Source organism: Dermacentor variabilis, chromosome 2, assembly GCF_050947875.1.
Source record: "Dermacentor variabilis isolate Ectoservices chromosome 2, ASM5094787v1, whole genome shotgun sequence".
Lineage (NCBI taxonomy): Eukaryota > Metazoa > Arthropoda > Arachnida > Ixodida > Ixodidae > Dermacentor > Dermacentor variabilis.
In genome coordinates, this window is record NC_134569.1 from 29,002,739 (window position 1) to 29,022,629 (window position 19,891).

The window sequence follows — 19,891 nt, forward strand, 5'->3', positions numbered from 1 at the left end:
AGCACAATATAAGCGTTATTCAAACACCTTATCCACACTTCTTAAAAATGCAAAGCACAGCTATTATGAAGACCAAATTCGATAATGCAGTAATAATACTAGAAGAAAATGGCAGTTGTTAAATGAGTTCTTAAATAATTCTGATTCACATGACCCGATTACATCACTATCTATAAATGGCGCAACCATAACATCACCGAATGAGATATCTAATGGCTTCAGTGATTACTCTTCGGCAGATACTACCCTCCCTGACAGCCCTGATTTTTCTCCTTCCTTCGCCTGTCGACCACAATCTTTTTTTCTTCAACCCACTAACCCTGAAAGAAATTGAATCCGTCATTTTAGGTCTAAAATAAGCTATCCCTCGTCTGGACAACATCTCTGCAAAACACATCAAATTACTTCATTCTACAATCTCACCCTTTTTAAGCCACGTATTTAACTTTACTTTCAGTTCTGGTGTTTTTCCTGACCAACTCAAGGTTGCGAAGGCCATACTTGTCTATAAGAAAGGTGTCCAATCTTTATCTGAAAATTACCGTTCGATTTTTGTTCTTCCCTTCCTTGACAAAGTTCTAGAGAAATTGATAAAACAAGATTACACAAGTACTTACAAGTAATTATCTGTATACATGAAATTTAACATACTAACTCCTTCTCAGTTTAGATTCCGTTCAGGGTTGTCTACTGACGCTGCCATTGTGTGTTTCACAGATATTAAATCTTACATTGATGATGACGACATTTCAGCTTCTTTGTTTATAGATTTTTCTGGGGCTTTTGATTCTATTGACCATAACATCTTTTTTTTTTTTTTAAACTTCAGCGTTGGGCCAGCGCTAACACTGTTGAAAAGCTTTTATCTAATAGACGGCATCTTGTTGTTGATGACTGTTTGTCTAATCCCTCATATATTATTAAAGGTGTTATACAAGGATTTATTTTAGGACACCTTTTCTTCTCAACCTATATTTATGACTTGCCTTCTTGCCTTTCTCGCTCTAAGTGTATTTCATATGCAGGCGACACCACCATCTTTGCTGACAGCATTGATCTTGATGTTTTAATTTCCGATTTGCAAGCAGATTTAAATTCCCTTCTGCAGTGGTGTGCAGCAAAGCAGCTATCAATTAACCCTCCTAAATCATCTTTTATGCTTTTTCATTCACTAAACAGGAAAACCATGTCTCCTTGTTTTTTCATCAACAACCAGGCTCTTACTTCATCTGATCGCGTTACTTTTCTTGGAGGCATTGTTGACACCCATTTCCGCTTTCCTAAACACATTTGATCAGTCTGCATTAGAATATATTTGGTATACGTACTCTACTTAAAACCAGGTTCTACTTCCGCCTCCATGTACTCACAACACTATATTACTTGAAGCAACTGACCACGGCAGCGGTCAGACCTGCGACGCAGCAGAAGGTGCTAAGAATCCCTGGCTCCGGAGAGGCCGCCATTGGAATATGAACCTGGCAACGTTTAACATTAGAACGTTATCAAGTGAGGCGAGTCTAGCAGTGCTATTGAAGGAACTAGAGGGTAGTAAATGGGATATAATAGGGCTCAGTGAAGTTAGGAGGCCAAAAGAAGCATATACAGTGCTAAAAAGCGGGCACGTCCTGTGCTACCGGGGCTTAGCGGAGAGACGAGAACTAGGAGTCGGATTCCTGATTAATAAGAATATAGCTGGTAACATACAGGAATTCTACAGCATTAACGAGAGGGTGGCAGGTCTTGTCGTCAAACTTAATAAGAGGTACAAAATGAAGGTTGTACAGGTCTACGCCCCTACATCCAGTCATGGTGACCAGCAAGTCGAAAGCTTCTATGAAGACGTGGAATCGGCGATGGGTAGAGTGAAAACAAAATACTCTATACTGATGGGCGACTTCAATGCCAAGGTAGGCAAGAAGCAGACTGGAGACAAGGCAGTGGGGGAATATGGCATAGGCACTAGGAATAGCAGAGGAGAGTTATTAGTAAAGTTTGCGGAACAGAATAATATGCGGATAATGAATACCTTCTTCCGCAAGCGGGATAGCCGAAAGTGGACATGGAGGAGCCCGAAAGGCGAGACTAGAAATGAAATAGACTTCATACTCTGCGCTAACCCTGGCATCATACAAGATGTGGACGTGCTCAGCAAGGTGCGCTGCAGTGACCATAGGATGGTAAGAACTCGAATTAGCCTAGACCTGAGGAGGGAATGGAAGAAACTGATACATAAGAAGCCGATCAATAAGTTAGCGGTAAGAGGGAAAATAGAGGAATTCCAGATCAAGCTACAGAAAAGGTATTCGGCTTTAACTCAGGAAGAGGACCTTGGTGTTGAAGCAATAAACGACAATCTTGTGGGCACCATTAAGGAGTGTGCAATAGAAGTCGGTGGTAACTCCGTTAGACAGGATACCAGTAAGCTATCGCAGGAGATGAAAGATCTGATAAACAAACACCAATGTATGAAAGCCCCTACCCCCTACGGGCTAGAATAGAACTGGCGGAACTTTCGAAGTTAACCAACAAGCGTAAGACAGCTGACATAAGGAAGTATAATATGGATAGAATTGAACATGCTCTCAGGAACGAAGAAAGCCTAAAAGCAGTGAAGAAGAAACTAGGAATTGGCAAGAATCAGATGTATGCGTTAAGAGACAAAGCCGGCAATATCATTACTAATATGGATGAGATAGTTCAAGTGGCTGAGGAGTTCTATAGAGATTTATACAGTACCAGTGGCACCCATGACGATAATGGAAGAGAGAATAGTCTAGAGGAATTCAAAATCCCACAGGTAATGCCGGAATAAAGAAAGCCTTGGGGGGCTACAAAGGGGGAAGGCAGCTGGGGAAGATCAGGTAACGGCAGATTTGCTGAAGGATGGTGGGCAGATTGTTCTAGAGAAACTGGCCACCCTGTATACGCAATGCCTCATGACCTCGAGCGTACCGGAATCTTGGAAGAACGCTAACATAATCCTAATCCATAAGAAAGGGGATGCCAAAGACTTGAAAAATTATAGACCGATCAGCTTACTGTCAGTTGCCTACAAACTATTTACTAAAGTAATCGCAAATAGAATCAGGAACACCTTAGACTTCTGTCAACCAAAGGACCAGGCAGGATTCCGTAAAGGCTACTCAACAATAGAACATATTCACACTATCAATCAGGTGATAGAGAAATGTGCAGAATATAACCAACCCTTATATATAGCTTTCATTGATTACGAGAAAGCATTTGATTCTTTCGAAACCTCAGCAGTCATGGAGGCATTATGGAATCAGGGTGTAGACGAGCCATATGTAAAAATACTGAAAGATATCTATAGCGGCTACACAGCCACCGTAGTCCTCCATAAAGAAAGCAACAAGATCCCAATAAAGAAAGGCGTCAGGCAGGGAGATACAATCTCTCCAATGCTATTCACAGCGTGTTTACAGGAGGTATTCAGAGACCTGGATTGGGAAGAATTGTGGATAAGAGTTAATGGAGAATACCTTAATAGCTTGCGATTCGCTGATGTTATTGCCTTGCTTAGTAACTCAGGGGATCAATTGCAATGCATGCTCACTGACCTGGAGAGGCAAAGCAGAAGAGTGGGTCTAAAAATTAATCTGCAGAAAACTAAAGTAATGGTTAACAGTCTCGGAAGAGAACAGCAATTTACAATAGGTAGCGAGCCATTGGAAGTGGTAAGGGAATACATCTACTTAGGGCAGGTAGTGACGGCGGATCCTGATCGTGAGACGGAAATAATCAGAAGAATAAGAATGGGCTGGGGTGCGTTTGGCAGGCATTCTCAGATCATGAACAGCAGGTTGCCATTATCCCTCAAGAGAAAAGTGTATAATAGCTGTGTCTTACCAGTACTCACCTACGGGGCAGAAACCTGGAGGCTTATGAAAAGGGTTCTACAGACGCCGACCGATTTTCCGGACTCCAAAAATTCGGACATGCCCGATTATTCGGTCAGCTTCGCGGCACCGCCATTCCCCCCATAGACCATAATGCATAACAACTGCCGAAAGTTCGGACACGTTGCAACCTCTCGTCTGATTTTTCGGACACTCCTTGAGCCAACTCGATCGAGAGCATCATGCACCGACTATGACCGGCGCATGGTTCGACTTGCTGAACGCGATTTTTGTTTTGAACGGAGCCTTCTTGCTGCCCCACAAAGTGGCGCTACTGGAAATCCCCGCTCATCATCATCGTTTCTGCCTGGTTCGATAGAGTGGCTCTGCAGCAGTTCCAGTTTCAGCTTAGTAAGCCATGTCAAGACAATCCAGCAGGTGATTTGTTTCTTCGCGCACAACGCTGCGAGCAGGCTACGTTTTTCCGTTTGTGCGACTGATGTCGGCACGGTGGTGTTTGCTTTGTGTGCTGTGTCGAGGTTTCGGTGATCCAACGCGGCATGCGTAAACATTGCGTCAAGTGTCTAATGGCGCCGACAGTGCCCGCGCAGACTTCGCTGGGGAATGCCGGCAAGCGGGTGTCGGGAGGCCTAAGATTTGTCGCCTTCCGATGTGCTCCCTACTGACGTGGAAAATGTTCTGCCGAGACCTGCGCAGCGGTTGCATTGCGATTCTGGACACCGTCTCATTTGACAGTTTCACAGGTGCTGACACTGCAGTACTGACATGCACAGAACTCAACGACGGCGAGATCATTCGTCAGGTTTCTGCTGCACCGCCGGACGATGACTGCGAGTCGGAAGATGACGCACAACGTGCGACGCTGCCGTCGCATGCGGAGCGTGCACAAACAGTGACCGTACGACCCTCTCCGAAATTCAGGCTTATCTGACTGCGCGTAAATGGAACAGCGTGCAACGGCGCATTCACGATTTTTTCAAGCCTACTGCCGAGCCCGAATAAGCGCGTGGAAATAAAGGATTTCATTTTTTTTTTTCTTAATCTGCTTTTTCGGACACCTGTTTATTCGGACATTTCCGCAGTCCCCGTGAGGTCCGAATAAACGGTCGGCGACTGTATTGCATCTCATCATGGGGTCATACATATTCCGTTCACCTCTCCCCATTGATTAAACTCCAGAAACAAGCAGTTTGCATTATCGAATTAACTCTATGGTTTTCACCTTCCTTTTCCATTTTAGTTTATCTTAATATCTTAACTTTGTCCAGCCTTTATTTTTATAATACAGGAATTACATCCTTTAAAATTTGTAACCATGACCTCACTTTAGACATTTTCCCACAACATGTGCTGCTCTCTAATCCTAATTCTACTCGCTTCACTACCCATCACAACTTGCTCATGCGTAGTATCCATACTAATAATGGTAGATCCACATTGCTTTTTTCTTCAGTAATGTTTTGGAATAGTTTACACATTTACACACTTATATGAAAACTATATATTCCTTACAAATGTTTAAGAAAAGCCTGAAACAACTTCTGTTTTTGAACTATACATAATCCATCTACCAGTGAACATTATTGATGCACTTATGCATGTATTTTTCTTTTGTAATATATATGCTCTCATTCCTTTGCTTTGCTTTTGTACTTTGTAGTTTTACTCGTTTTACTTGCATAAGAGGTCCCACCAATGGTGATTAAACCTTGGGACCTACTTCTGTATATGCACAACTATGTATGATTCCTAATGTACGTAAAAAACTTGAATTGAAAAGAAAAAGGAAAAAGAACAAAAAAACCACAGTGGCGTTCTGTACCCTGCTCCCATCAGAATGCGGCCACTGCAGCTGGTAACCGGACCCATGACCTACTGCTCAGCTGCGCAACGCCTTAGCCAATGAGCCACAGTGATGGGTATGATATGTATTACCATAATTATTTGGATGTACTCACCCTCAGAACGAAGCGACAGGGCATCTTCTCCACCTGATTCGTCCGTGTCGTCCCTATTCTCCTTTTTGTCCTTCTTGCTGCCGATGAAGGTCTTCAGGTGCTTACGCGCTTTGTGCAGAGGACCCTTCATTTCTTCCTTCACCAAGCCAAGATTGCTGTCCTCTTGAACATTATTTTGCTGGCTAGACCCGGATGGGCTCTGAGAGAGAATGGCGACACCAAAATTAGAGGTCTGGTTTCTCCGATGCAAGCTTCTGTGATAACTGCTAGACTAAGTGCAGCAATATTCCTAACGCGGGGAGAGAATGCTTCGTTGTAAAAAAAAAAAAAATGCTGTAAAAGAAAAGTGACCAGGCCTAAGATGGACATGTCTCCCTAGGAAAAGCATAGCCCTACTGTATTGATTACACTGTAGTACTCTGTCCAAGTTTCACAGACCCAAGCTGTGCCAAGCACATCAGAATTTTAAAAGATTTTCGATAATGTCATTCGAACTTCATCCTTAGAGAGCACACAACATAAAGTGTAGTATTAAGACAAAATATTAAGATCACATCTTAAAATAAATAACTATTAAGGGCTTATATTTCTCTCACCATCAAAATTATTTTTTTTAATATCAGTTTAACCCTCTCATACTCTCAGAAATGATTGAATTTTGACCGTTTTAGGGGCTGTGAGCAGGCCAAGCATGCAGGTACCAGCAAGGACTATGGTGCAGTGTAAATTAGAGTATTGCAGTGGTATCTCAAGACAACATTCAAAGTATAAAAAGCAGGCACTGTAGATTCCCACAATCTCATGCACAGGATGCATTATGGGGTTTAATGTGCCAAAACCACAATTTGATTATGAGGCACGCCATAGTTGGGGAATTCCGAATTAATTTTGACCCCCAGGGGATCTTTAACGTGCCCCAAATGCATGGGACATTGGCACTTCTGCATTTTGTCCACATCGAAATGCGGCTACCACGGCCGGGATTTGATTCCACAACCTTGTCCTTAGCAGGGCAACACCATAGCGGCTAAGCCACCGCAGCGGGTAGCCGCTGCACTACCCAAGAAAGTTTCCGAAGATGCTCTATTAACAAAAAGATGCACGCTCTTAAAGGAATAGTGGAACTGTGAGATAACAACCTACATTACTGAGTGTACAGCAATAAAATGGTGCTTGGCAGCTTTCTGTCAATTACATGAGATAAATTATCTGCGACTGGCCCTATGCTCAACTTTTTCTAGAACTTTCTCGAGAAAAGAAAGTTGCCAAGAAGTGATAAGAAATTTGGCATTGGTGGCCCCTTTACCCTTTTCTTCTGTTGTTCAGGAACTTCCTTGTTGAACGAGTTGTCCGGAGTTATTTCTGAAAGGCATTTTCTGACGGGTACCTGAAATGGATGAGCAACCCATCACGATACCGAACTACCACTTTTTCTGCAGAAGAATGTCACAATAATAGCACAGCCACAAATATTTGTTGTGTGTACCACATGAGCACAACCGATTGTTCACTACGCTATTTCAGTAGTCACGTGCATCCTTCAGAGCCCAACACATTGACAAGTTACTGCAGTCAACCTTCTACATATGTCACCAGTAGCACAACATGAGTTATGGAAATGTCATGGACTATCCACACAGCGAGAGACCTGCATTGCTGAGCCATCACAACAGACAACTGGCTGAGCCAAGAGGGGCACTGCCCACTGAGAGGCCACCTAACAAGGTCACCTAGAACAGCTTAGGTAACTACAATATTGAAAAGCAAGACACATTAAGCAGCCCTCTCGATATCCCAAATGACTTTCCTTTTCTTTTGTATTTAACAAACCTTCTTGTCTGTTTCAGTATTGCGTATGTGAGGAAGATTCTCCCCATTATTTGCATGGAGCTGATAAAATACCTTGAGTAAGCTGGTAAGCACTTAATTCGTTCTGCATACCCAATGCGAGAGTGTGTCAAGTGGAAATGCCCACCTTTTCCTTGCCCTTCAGTGGGAGGTTGCTGGCCTCACTTGTGCTCAGCTTGTGGATCAGGTTCTTCTTCTCCCTGAAGGTGCCTTCCCCACGCATCATCACAGAGCCTTCAGCTCCGGGAGATAGGGGTGGTGAGGCCAAGCCGTTGCCACCACCTTCTGATGCCACACTCTCGTTTTCAGAATCCTCGTGTGTACTCCTGGGCATCACAGAGCATGTCCAAAGCACACAGTTATAACGAATGTCTACTAAATGTTCACACCCCCACACCATGTTCATGACTCATGACCACATGCAGACAAAGGACATTTAGAGAAACGGAAGACATAGATCTATGCATCATAAATTCAATGAAAAGAAAACATTCACCAAGTTTGATTTACACACCTTGATTGGTCACCTAAGAACTATAGTTTACACTTAAAAGTGAAAATCCCATTTTTGTTCTCCAAACTTTTTGTCATGTGAAACTAGCATTTTAAAGCTAACTACTTTAGAGATGTCAATTCCAGGCCACTTATTTCATGCACCAGTAAATGTCATGCAGTTCAATCAACCTTGCAAACAATATTCTCAGCCAGGCGCTCAGTCACTCTAAGATAACTCATACTAAGAGCCACAATCAATACCCATTAAAACTTGCAAGCGTGCATGACGACAGGGTCATGTTCTCGTTAAATTTTTTTTATCTGCTCCCTCTTTCTTTTTGTGGAGGGAAAGGTCACATCCAAAGTGTCATGCACATCAAAAGAAAGCGGGACGCACTCTTCTGAGTCGATGGAACGACGCAGCAGTTGTTCGACACCTGCAATGCCATTAGGAAGCAGTGCCTCCTTCTGTCCTCGGAAGGCTGAGACTCGGCGCTGCTGCTGACTGTTGGCCAGCCTGAATTCCAAGAAGAGGGCATTCAATCTTGCACCTTCTATGCATTCGAGTTAGAAGACTGACAGAAGATACACTGATTGCATAGACTACCATAGTTATTTGATTATAATGCCGTCAAGATTATAACACGAGGGTGCAGTCGAGGAATGCAGGAAAGAAAAAGCACACATATTAATATGAAACGATACGCAGTAGTCAATATATTAGTCAGACTCAGCATTATTAAATTCATTCATTAAAATTCATTAAAAAATTCATTAAATGCATTAAAATTCATTAAAAATGAATTTACTAGGAAAAAGAAAATGTCTTTACTCTGCAAGTAACCAAACAAGCTCGTGAATACAGTGCTATATTCACATGTTTGCATGCGACCACATCCATCTGTATTTTAGCCATTGTAATGCTGTCACTGTAGACAGGAAAAAGTATGGTCAGTCCCTACACCAAATTTGCATTTCCTGGGAACTTAACAGAAGTCAACCGCTTTCTGTCAGCCAGATGACCAGTGGTTTCTTAGAAAAATTTCATTGTCTGGTACTTCCCTCGCTTCATTGTGGCCCTCATCGGCACAGATAAAAAGGCTAGAGCTAGATGATTCTGAGCAATAAGAATTCATAACAGAAGACAACAAAGTTGCCCAAGACCAGGTCGCTATTAATCAGATTACGCAAGGAAATTCAGATACATAGGAAACGTGTGGCGTAGTATATGCAAATGCGCATGCTTGCCAGCCTCAGCTTAGCTTGGCTTGTCGTTATGGCTTGGCCAAAAAATACTTTGTTTCGAGGTTAAGGATAAGAAATTTTCGGAGAAAGAAACCTCACTTCATATTTGGATAGACACGGCAAATGTCCACACAGCTTAAAAAACAACAAATGGTTCTAGATAAAGAGAAAAATATGTGGCTACCAGTCATCTATCCTAGTACAGTCGAACCTAAATACATTGAACCCACATATAACGAATTAATGTGCATATCGAACAACTGCAAAATACCCCTAAAAATTTATGTATAAAATCTTTATTTTACGAAAAGGAAAAATAGTCATCCACCGGAATGTAGCACAAAGCTACGAAGAAAGCCCACATGGGTTTCTCAGAAAGAAAGCCTTGCAGTTGAATAAAAATTCATCCTTGTCCGGGATTCAAACCCGGGACCAACGGTTTTCCAGGGCAGTCACTCTACCATACGAGCTAACCAGAACATTAGCAGACCGCAGCACAAGGGCGAATTAAATGACAACTCTAAGCACAGGGACACAGAGTATGGCAAATCAGTTCTGCGTAATCCCGCAAGGTGAAGTAAGTATCATGAAAGGGAAAAATTGTCGTCCACCCGAATTTAGCACGAAGCTACAAAGGAAGCCCGTACGGGCTTCTCAGAAAGAAAGCCTCACAGTTGAAGAAAAATTCGTCCTAGTCTGGGATTCGAAACCGGGACCAACGCCGAAACGGGTGGATGACAATACCACGACGTACCAATACCGGAACAGGTGAATGACAATTTTTTTCCTTTCATGATACTTACTCCACCTTGTGGGATTCCACAGAACTGATTTGTTATTTTTATTTTATATACTGAATTACCTAAATATCGAACTTTCTTTTTTCCTTTCAGATTCAATATATCCGGGTTCGACTGTAATTCTTTATCCTGAATGGCAGTACTACTAATCCATCCTTTCTGATTATTCCTCTTGAAATTGAGGAACAGAACTGAGCACAGGCAAGAAAAAAAAAAAAGCATGTACAGACACATGTGCTCAAATATGAGTGTTTGTCAGACAGCCCTCGCATCTTATCCTGTACTCCATGCTGTTCCTAGTTTTCAAGAAGCTGCCCCAAAGTGCACAGTGTCTCCATCACCTTCTCCTGAACAGGCATCCCCTGCAGGAAGCCTGGAATGCCACAATGGAGTGATGCAGCTGGTGGACTCTTCGAGTGTTCCTGTATCGGCGCCAGCTTCGTTGCACCACAATGGCCGCCTCATGCTGTGCCCTCTCCAGTGCCAAGCGCCTTCTCAGCAGGTAGCCCCTCGCGTGGCACTGAGGAAAGGGGCAGGAAAAAGGCAGGAGAGCAGCTGCATTCAACCTATCCCACTTTTCTGAAAATCTTTTCAGGTAGTGCAGCTGTTTCTAAAGAGTGCCACAATAAGCAATGCTCCAAGAAAGAGGTCATCAATGATGAATGCACCAGGGATCTCTTGAACACCCATAGGCCTATTTACTGGGGAGGGGCACTGTCAGAAGTGGAGGGGCAAATTATGCTATTTGGCCCCTCCCCCACTTTTGAAAGCAGGTGCTTAGGGCTGCACGATGGCAAATTCAACAAAACGGACGAGGCCAAATTTTCTTTATGAATGCACTAGCCATTTAGGTAATGATTTTCTTTATTACATATCCACAGTATGGGCAGCTAGGATTGTCTTTCATGCCTCACCATGAAGAGCTGTAGCCGACAAGAAACAGGGCAGTGTGCTGAGGCGTGCCATAAATGTTGGCATTGCAGAAAAGGCCAACACTGGGCAGTTCCCGTCATAACAAGCTTCATGTTGTACTTCTGGCATAATGCACAGCTTGTTGGGACTGCCTAATCATGTTTGAAAACACAAAATTAGCTTGCTGTATTCAACCTCATGACGAGAAGGAAGGGAAAGTTTAGATAAAGTGTTATAATTAATCACGACCAAAGATGGCGTGCTTTACAGCATGAAATTGCAGAATGATCAAATACTGGTACTATTGAATATATGTACATAAATATTCAACAGTTTCAGTATTTCATCATCCTACCATTTCATGCCATATATATTTATTAGTTCCAGTATTTGATCATCTAACAATTTCATGACATAAGGATACCATCAACATCCAATTTTTTGGACTCCCTAGAGGCCGCGAAAATGTCCGAAAAAGTTGGGCAGCCCAAAAAAAAAAACTGCCCCCAAGGGCTCAAATCGTCACGGGCATGTCCGAAATAGCTCTGAAGGCCTGTCAGTACAGTTCTTCGGCGTATCGGTGCTCCTACTAGGACAGGAGACAGCGGGTGCATGCGTGTATAATTAAGGAATACAGACCAAGCCCAGTAACAATTGCCCCTTCCCAGTCTTGGTATGCTTACCCCGCAATACTTCGCGTATGCTTCATGGCGTAATACTGCTGTATTGAGGCGAAGCTGACTTTTGGAAACCAGTATTATGCAACTCATCGTGCTTTCCGATCTTCAAAGCCATTATCGAGGATCACAAAGGTGGAGTCGCCCTAGCTAACAGCGGCTAATTCTTTCGAAGAAAAACACAGCACCGGACAGCAAGACGCTTGTTGTCGAACATCGAAGCAGGTAGACCTAGCCTTGCCACGGTGGTGGCTATGGCTGCTGGCGCATATGCGTGTGAGAAAGCACCTGTTTGAGGTGGCGAGATAATTAAAATGGCAGCGGTGGTGGCTTCTATAATGCCGTTTCGGACCTGCGGTCGTGGAAATAATTCAGGAAATTCAGATGGCGAAGAATTTTTGCATCCAAATCCACAAGACATCCAAATTACTTTACTAGAATGACTAAAAGACCGGTTGCTGACTTGTGTGCGTGTTTGCGTGCACGCACAATAGTTCCGCTATTTCATCATCCAACAATTTCTATGCTATAAGGCATGCCAACGTTGGCTGCAGCTGATTATAATAATTTATCTGGTGCACCAACCCCCCCCCCCTTCCAACATCAAACTTCATATATAGTTTGAGAGGCTGTTGAATTTCATTGTAATCACCACTTATCCCAGATATGTTGGCAAAAATGACCTTTGGGAATGGCGACAGTTGGGCAAGTTCGCAACCAATCATTTTGGCAGTGGTCCTGTGCTGTCTTTCTGCTTTCTTGTGTCATGTATTTGCTTTTTTGTGTCAAACATTAAAGGCACTAATAACTGGCCAGAATGTTTTCTGAGACGTTGATGGAAATGAAATGACCATGATTTATAGTGACAGAATCCAGCATGCTGTTCACGATTTAAGTATGAATTATAATTGTAAATTGGCAAAGATAGTCTCAAAAACCAGTAAGTGGCGAAACCTGGTGGTGAGATCTTGGTACTTCTGATGTATTCTAGGAGATTACCGTACATAAGTCAACTGCTATTAAGCACATCATAATTATTGCTTAAAATTGCAGTTGCTATATTATCAGGCACTCGCACATTATTCTATGCTTTGGGAATCAAAAACACGGGCGTGGCTACAGAAACACGCTGAACTCTGTATGACGTGTAAAGGCGTCATTTCGTTTTCAATGCAATTGGTTTCGTTTTGACTGGTTAAATACCAAAGCAGTTGGACAAGAAACCATGAAAACACGTAGCTATTATCGCAGAAATCATTTAACAATTTGGAAAACATGAATAGACATATATTTGATAAACAAAATCATACTTTGCTACAGCACGGCCACACTTGTCTGCCTCCCACTAATGCCAGCGTATAATCGCTATTGTGCTGACCTATCACCGTTTCCAGCATGCTGCCGTGAACGACTATATCCTCACTGCAGATCGAAAAATTCCAATAAAAAAATGTTCCACAACATTTTCCACATTAGTACTTCATCATTAGACACTCTGACCGGTAAGCTTTCCATTGCATTAAAAAATATGGGTACCATGAAAATTGGTTGTGAGTCCCTTTAACAAAAAAAAATTGTCAAATGTGCAAAGCCATTACAACACAGCCTTGAATTTTTTCTATCGACATGTGACACTTCTGTCGTTGTCTGTCCATTTTACTTTGGGGATGTTTAAACATAAGAGTTACACTAGCACATGTTCCCTGGCAGAAGCAAAAGTGGAGATTTCCTATTATGAGGAAATAGGGGCCACTTTATTGGTGGTATGTATATACCGAAAGTTTGAACAGTGTAGGTTACTTATGTGCTTCAAAAATATTTACCAAACACCTGCTTTTTCCCCAATTTTTATGTGCCACACAAGACATTTAGTTGTTTTTCCTGATTTCCTAGCATAACATAACAGCATGACATAAAAAAGCAAGCAAGTCTTCATGCCCTTTTGCTTAACATTACTCGTTTCTACATTCTTCTCTTTTAATACGGTGCGTTTCTCTTTTAATACGGTGCCTCTCAAAAAAAAAAATCTGTCAGTTTATACAACACAAGGCTGACAGTAATTGACGGCGTGACCAAAGCCATTGAAAAATACCTGTAGCCTGACGACCGCAGAACGCAGCATACGGAAATGCCTACGCTGCAGCCAGGCTCTGATGTAGCGCTGCACTGTGATAATGCGCTGAAGAATCTGGAGATGCAGCAGCTCATCAAGCTTCAGTTTCTCGCTCTCACGCAGGAACACCTGCATCAACATCCAGAGTGCATGCAGCAACATCAGAAAGAGACAACACAGGGAAAGTTCCAAGCACAGTGTCACAAAGCTTAACCTCAGGAGCACTTATCTTTCATTACTGATTTATTTATTTAAGACAACATTGAAATTGCCTTAGGGGACATGGCTAAAGGCAAAATACATGGGAGTTGAGAAACTGTTTGGCTCAGCATCCACTGCATCAAATTTGTTGAGGTTAGTTGGATTTGAAAGAAAAATGATTTACTAACAGTAGGGAGTACATTATTGCTTTAGACTATCAATATTTCTACAGAAATTGTTAAAAATTATAATATTTAAGAAAACAAGCATTACACTTACAACTCTAACTAAAAAACAGAAAACTATACCACAGTTCTGTTCTGCATCTACTGACACATCTAAAGTGGACAAAATTGCTTTATTATACAGCCCTCTGAAATATACCACTAATTTGCGAGGAGCACTTTCACAAAACTGTCACAAACACAGTAAAATTTTTACACGTTACAAGCTCATCCATGAAATTTGTCCACATTAGATGCTTTAAGAGATGCAGTTTACGGAACTGCAATATCTCTTAAATCAAACACATTTCATTCAAATCAATTCAGCAGCTGTGATCTGTGTAGTACAGTTAAACCTCGATATAACGAAATTCTCGATATAATAACGCACTTAACTTTTCATAACCTCTTGTCCATATAACACAATGTGATTAGAACCTAAATATAACAAAGTGTGTTTGTATGCGATTTCAATATAACGAAATTTCGCTTCCGCAGCAAAGGAATGCCGAAACAATAAATGGAAATTTCTGTGGCCGCAGATGGTCAAATGATTGAATTACAAGCGGCTGCTTGCAAATGTACCTCTCAAATTGCGCACAGCGCGACAAGAGCGACCACCTACGTAAAACTGCATCCTGTTCCGTATAAAGTCAAAGTGCGATAAGATCCTATCGCGCCCCGCGCACTTTGTGGTGCTTTAGATGCAAGTGAAAGTGTGATGGGTGAGAAAGAAAGATGGTGGCTTCGCGCAGAAGTCCCGCCACCCCGCGCAAGCATATGGAAAAAGGGGGAGGAGAGCGAGCTTGCGGTAACGCGATCAAGCGCCCGTAAGGGGCGGGGGCGGGGGGGTAAGTTGACGCACGTCGTGATTTCTGGCGCATGTCTTGGCCATGGCTGCGCGTGGCTGTAAGCACGGCTGAGCATATACTAATCAATCAATCAATCAATCAAGTTTTATTTTCGCCGCAGACAATACACTGTTACTGCGAAAATAGGGGGCCAGAGAAAAAAGCTGCATCTGTGCAGCTTGACTAAGCTCTAGCCACCCGTACAACAGCAGTGACACGACGATTTGTTATCTTGATGCAGTTATAGAAACATATCAGCAAATAAACGATCAGGCAGTCCGATCACAAATGACAATTACAAGAACAATTAGAAGCACAAGCAGTTTCAATACAGTCAAACAAACAGGCCAAATAAGGTTTTGTTAGTAAGGGCCAGAAAGAACGTTCACACCTTTCCGGTCTAGCTCATTTAGTGTAGTTGCCAGGGCGTAGTCAAGTTTTTCTTTCCCATAAACACAGTCACAAACATAACCATGCAGCCTGTTTTAGAGGTAATCTGCAGCATGTACAATGAGTGGACTTGCTGAGATGGCATGGCATCATGTACGCTGTCTTCCCACGCCTTTAGTATTGAAGGTAGCGCAATCTCGAGTTTTGGTGACCCGTTGGAGCTCCCCACTGCCGGCACTTTTCATGATAGCATCGTCCCAGTGCGGGTGACGCTATTAGTCACTGGGGCGGAGTGCATTCAAACGCGTGGCTGGCTTTGCTTAATTTGTACCGCCTATGTAAAGATATCATTGACATGGCATGAAACCGTATTATTTATAGCTGACTCTCAAACTCATCAAAATGAATTGTTTTATCATTCAAATTTGCTTTTTTTGATTACTGAATAATTCAGAAAATTCTGCGGCCCCTTTTTGTGTAAGGAAGTTTGATCGGCAACTTTACTTACTTGCATAAAAGATCAAATTTCGTTACAATGAAATTTCGATATAACAAAGCAAATTTCTGATTTTACTTACTTCATTATGTCGAGGTTTAACTGTATTTCTGTGTTTCACATGTACTACTACACAGTGAAATCTCATTGCTATGAACCCCACACTAACGAATTTATCAAATTTACGAATATTTTAAGAATCCCCGCCAGATTGCCTATATTTTCAATGTAAAAATATTTCAGAACTACGAATTTCAATACAGCGCATATTTCAGAATAACACAGAGTTTATTTTAACCTTTATAACTGAGGAACATCAGTGTTACGAATTTGGCTAAAAGTAACAACACCGCAACTCTCACGTGAAACATAAATTGCAACTGCTGTCATCATCATGTCGCAGTAGCTGTCACGGTAGCTATCATCATCACCATGTCGTTTGCCAACTACTTCACCACAAACTTTACCAAGAACTTCACGACAAACGTTTGGCGATGTTTGCACGCGATCTAACGATGAATGCAGCTAGCAAGGGCGCCAAGAAGAAACAAAAGCAGGTTTCACTACAGGACAAATGGACTTATTGCAAGAAACCGATGCAAGGAAAAAGCTAATCGACATGTGCGGACAGCATGGCATTGCCCAATCGACCGCCACGACCATTTTGAAAGACCAAGACAAGATTGTCAAGCTTCATTGGGAATTGCAACTTGCTCCTACAAGAAAACGGCTGCGACTGGGAAACTCAAAATGTGGACCAAGCTGTTCTCATGTGGTTCAAAGATGCCACACTGCAAAACGTTCCCATGTCTGGCCCAATGCTACAAGAAAAAGCCTGCGAATTTGCCGATGCACTTGAAATAACTGGGTTTGACGCCAGTGCAGGCTAGCTTTTTTTTTTCTGCCAAAGAAACAGAATAACTTGCAGGTAGTCTCGGGGGAGGAAAAGGCTGCTGACAGAGAAGGCGTGGATTCCTGGCGCAATTATTGTTTTCTAGAGTTCGCTAAATCGTACTCTGAAAACAATATTTTCAATGCGGATGAGACCACATGTTTTATCAGCCCCTGCCAGACCGGACAATGCACTTCAAAGGGCAGCAGTGCAAAAGAGGGAAGAAGTCGCACCTTCACATGAAAATCCTGCTCTGCTGCAATGCAACAGGCACGAAGAAAATTAAACTGCTCGACATCGGCAAGCATGCGAAGACTCGCTGCACGAAAAACGTCATGTCATTACTGTACGACTACCGCGCTAACAAACGAGCCTGGATGACTAGAGAACTCTTTTCCGAGTGGCTCATCAAACGCGACGACCAAATGAGGAGGGATGACCGAAGAATTCTACTAGTTGTCGACAACTGCTCTGCTCACACTGTGAATATTCGCTTTACGCACGTTTGCTTGGAGTTTCTGCTACCAAACAACATGTTCTTGCTGCAACCCCTAGACCAGAGCATTATAAAGAGTGCGAAAGCAGAATTTCGTAAGCGCCTTGTGCAGTGGTTGATTATCAACCTCCGCCTAAAGCAGCCAACTGCAATCAATATTCGTCAGGCAGTGGAAATGCTCACAGGAGCTTGGTGGCGTTCGCCATTAGCAACTGCTGGTGAACAGCAGGGCTTGTCAAAGTGCCTGTGCAGCTTGAAGATGAGCTGGAGGTGACCGACAACAATCCAGAAGACCTGTGGGCAGAGGTTGCGGAACTGCTGTCTGTCGTCTCTTCCTTCGACAACTACGTGGAGAGCGATAGTGCAGCACTAACGGCAGCGGACCTGACAGCCTTAGAGATTGTTCACTGGGTTCACGACGTCTCCAGTGACAATGACTACCCGAAGGAAGACCACTGTGGGTCACCAAACACAGACAATGAGATCGTGTCAAACAATGATGTTTTAGTGCACAGAACAAAGTCCACATTTTGATAGCTCAGTGCAGTGAAGTACCCGATGAGGTATTGCACAAAGTGGAAGGTGTAGACGCATTCATAATCGCGTGCATGCTGCACGTGCCAGAAGAAAATCACTGATTTCTTCAAATAAAGCAGCTTTGAAGTGAGTGAAACATTTTTAAGCAGCTTTGAAGTGAGTGAAACATTTTTATTCAGGAGTATGCTTGCCTGCACGCGCGTCTACTGCCAAGGTACGTCATTTTCATTCCTAGGTTTGTCCACTCGCTTATAACTGCAAGTTTTTCATTACAACACTATTTCAATATAACGAAGATTTTCAGAAGTCTCGCGTGATTCGTTATATCAAGATTTGACTGTATACAGCCTATCCTCATTAACTTGAGCTCTGATATCTTGAAATATTGGTTAAGCCCAAATTTTTTTCCCCCATTATGTTAACCCTCAAGTTTTTCAGTTTGGTGCCAGACTCCCTACATCTCCAAATGTCAACTTTGAAAATAACAGTAGCAAGGCAATGGGTTAGCGTCGGCACTGTCATCTGCGCTCTCTCTTTATGCAGCGGCAGCTCATTAGCCAAGCCAGACACCATACTGACCCGTGCTCCCCGCCTATCTTTCCCTCTTCTATTTATCAATTCTCGCATGCACTTGCTCGGTTGCTCACTGCCACCTTGTTGTGGCATCACACAGCAGCTATGAACTGGGACTCAGCATTTTTACTGCGATAGCAATTGATATGGACACTTGAAGCGAATTTTCACTGTTACCGTCGCCGTGTGGGGTCCGCACATACTCTTTAGGTATATGTATGCTATATGCCTATCCATGACGTATATACGGGTTATATTGCTACACTATTCAATCACTACAGTCGCTCATAACAGGTCTTGAATTCTTGACTATATTATTCCTCATAATTTTGAGAATAGCGGCCCATAAACAAATGTAACGAAACATTCACACCGCACGCCTTTTCTCTTAAACCTTCTCAGACTATTAAATAATAAAAGTGCAAAATAATATCAGTGTTGAAACCTGAAAGTGGTGTAATTTTACTGGCACAGCTCTTTTAGTGGGCAGCATAGTGCCACCTGTGCCATGTCACTACGGGCCCTACATGACGTGTTGAAGATTTTAAGGGTGCCAGAAATTTTGGTGCACCCGCCTATGTCGTATCCGCGTCAGTCAGACCTGCGTATAGCTAAAATGCTGTCCGAGGCGTTCAAGCACAATGCGAAACCTTGCTATCGCAGTCAGTGCTTTAACCATCGGGTGAAACTCCCAATTTTATTTTATTTTTCCTGCCACTGACACATCAAAACAGTCACAGTGTATCAATCGTGACCTTTGGCAAGATAATTGGCACTTTTTCAGCAGGCTCAATCAGCCCACGCGCTGGGGTAAAAGGAAGCCAGCATGCGATCCTACAACGTTTTAGTGAGATCGCAACTTGATAAGGACGCTTGCTTCATGTCTGCACGACCGATGAGGCACAAATGCCACGTCATTTTTTTTGTTTTTCCAAAGTTTCAGTTTTTGAAGTTAAACTGTCCAGAATTGATTATGATGCATTGACTCTGTGCCAGACATGCTGTGTCATACATGCCAGTAATGCCATTGCCCACAGACATTGCTGTCTCTGGTGCCAATGCATGTAAAAATGACTGAAAATATTACTATCAGCATTTTTGAAAAGCTCCATGTGGTCTAAGTGCAGCCAGAGGGCTTCTATTTTCATGATTTTGCTTATCTCGAAATTTTTCCCAGTTTTCACAGCTTCGAGTTAATGGGGATTTACTTTATACGTGTGTCTATGCAGGATATGACACCACTGCTGCGAGTGTGGCTGAAGTGTCCGCAGAGTTTCTGTCGCGTTAAAAATGTTGACA

The 19,891-nt window shown here is 42.7% G+C and overlaps 1 protein-coding gene across 4 annotated transcripts in view; it reads right to left on the minus strand.

Annotated features, from left to right (window-relative positions):
- LOC142571571 (unconventional myosin-IXa-like) overlaps nucleotides 1-19,891 on the minus strand; it is a 120,408-nt gene that overhangs the window by 59,308 nt on the left and 41,209 nt on the right. For all 4 annotated transcript variants that reach the window (XM_075680042.1, XM_075680041.1, XM_075680040.1 and 1 more), the window contains exons 23-28: nucleotides 13,912-14,061; nucleotides 10,572-10,750; nucleotides 8,583-8,702; nucleotides 7,818-8,016; nucleotides 7,149-7,229; nucleotides 5,843-6,041 (exon numbers count right to left, since the gene is read on the minus strand). In XM_075680042.1, the coding sequence (XP_075536157.1) occupies nucleotides 5,843-6,041; nucleotides 7,149-7,229; nucleotides 7,818-8,016; nucleotides 8,583-8,702; nucleotides 10,572-10,750; nucleotides 13,912-14,061 (928 nt within the window). The remainder of the gene's footprint in view (nucleotides 1-5,842; nucleotides 6,042-7,148; nucleotides 7,230-7,817; nucleotides 8,017-8,582; nucleotides 8,703-10,571; nucleotides 10,751-13,911; nucleotides 14,062-19,891) is intronic.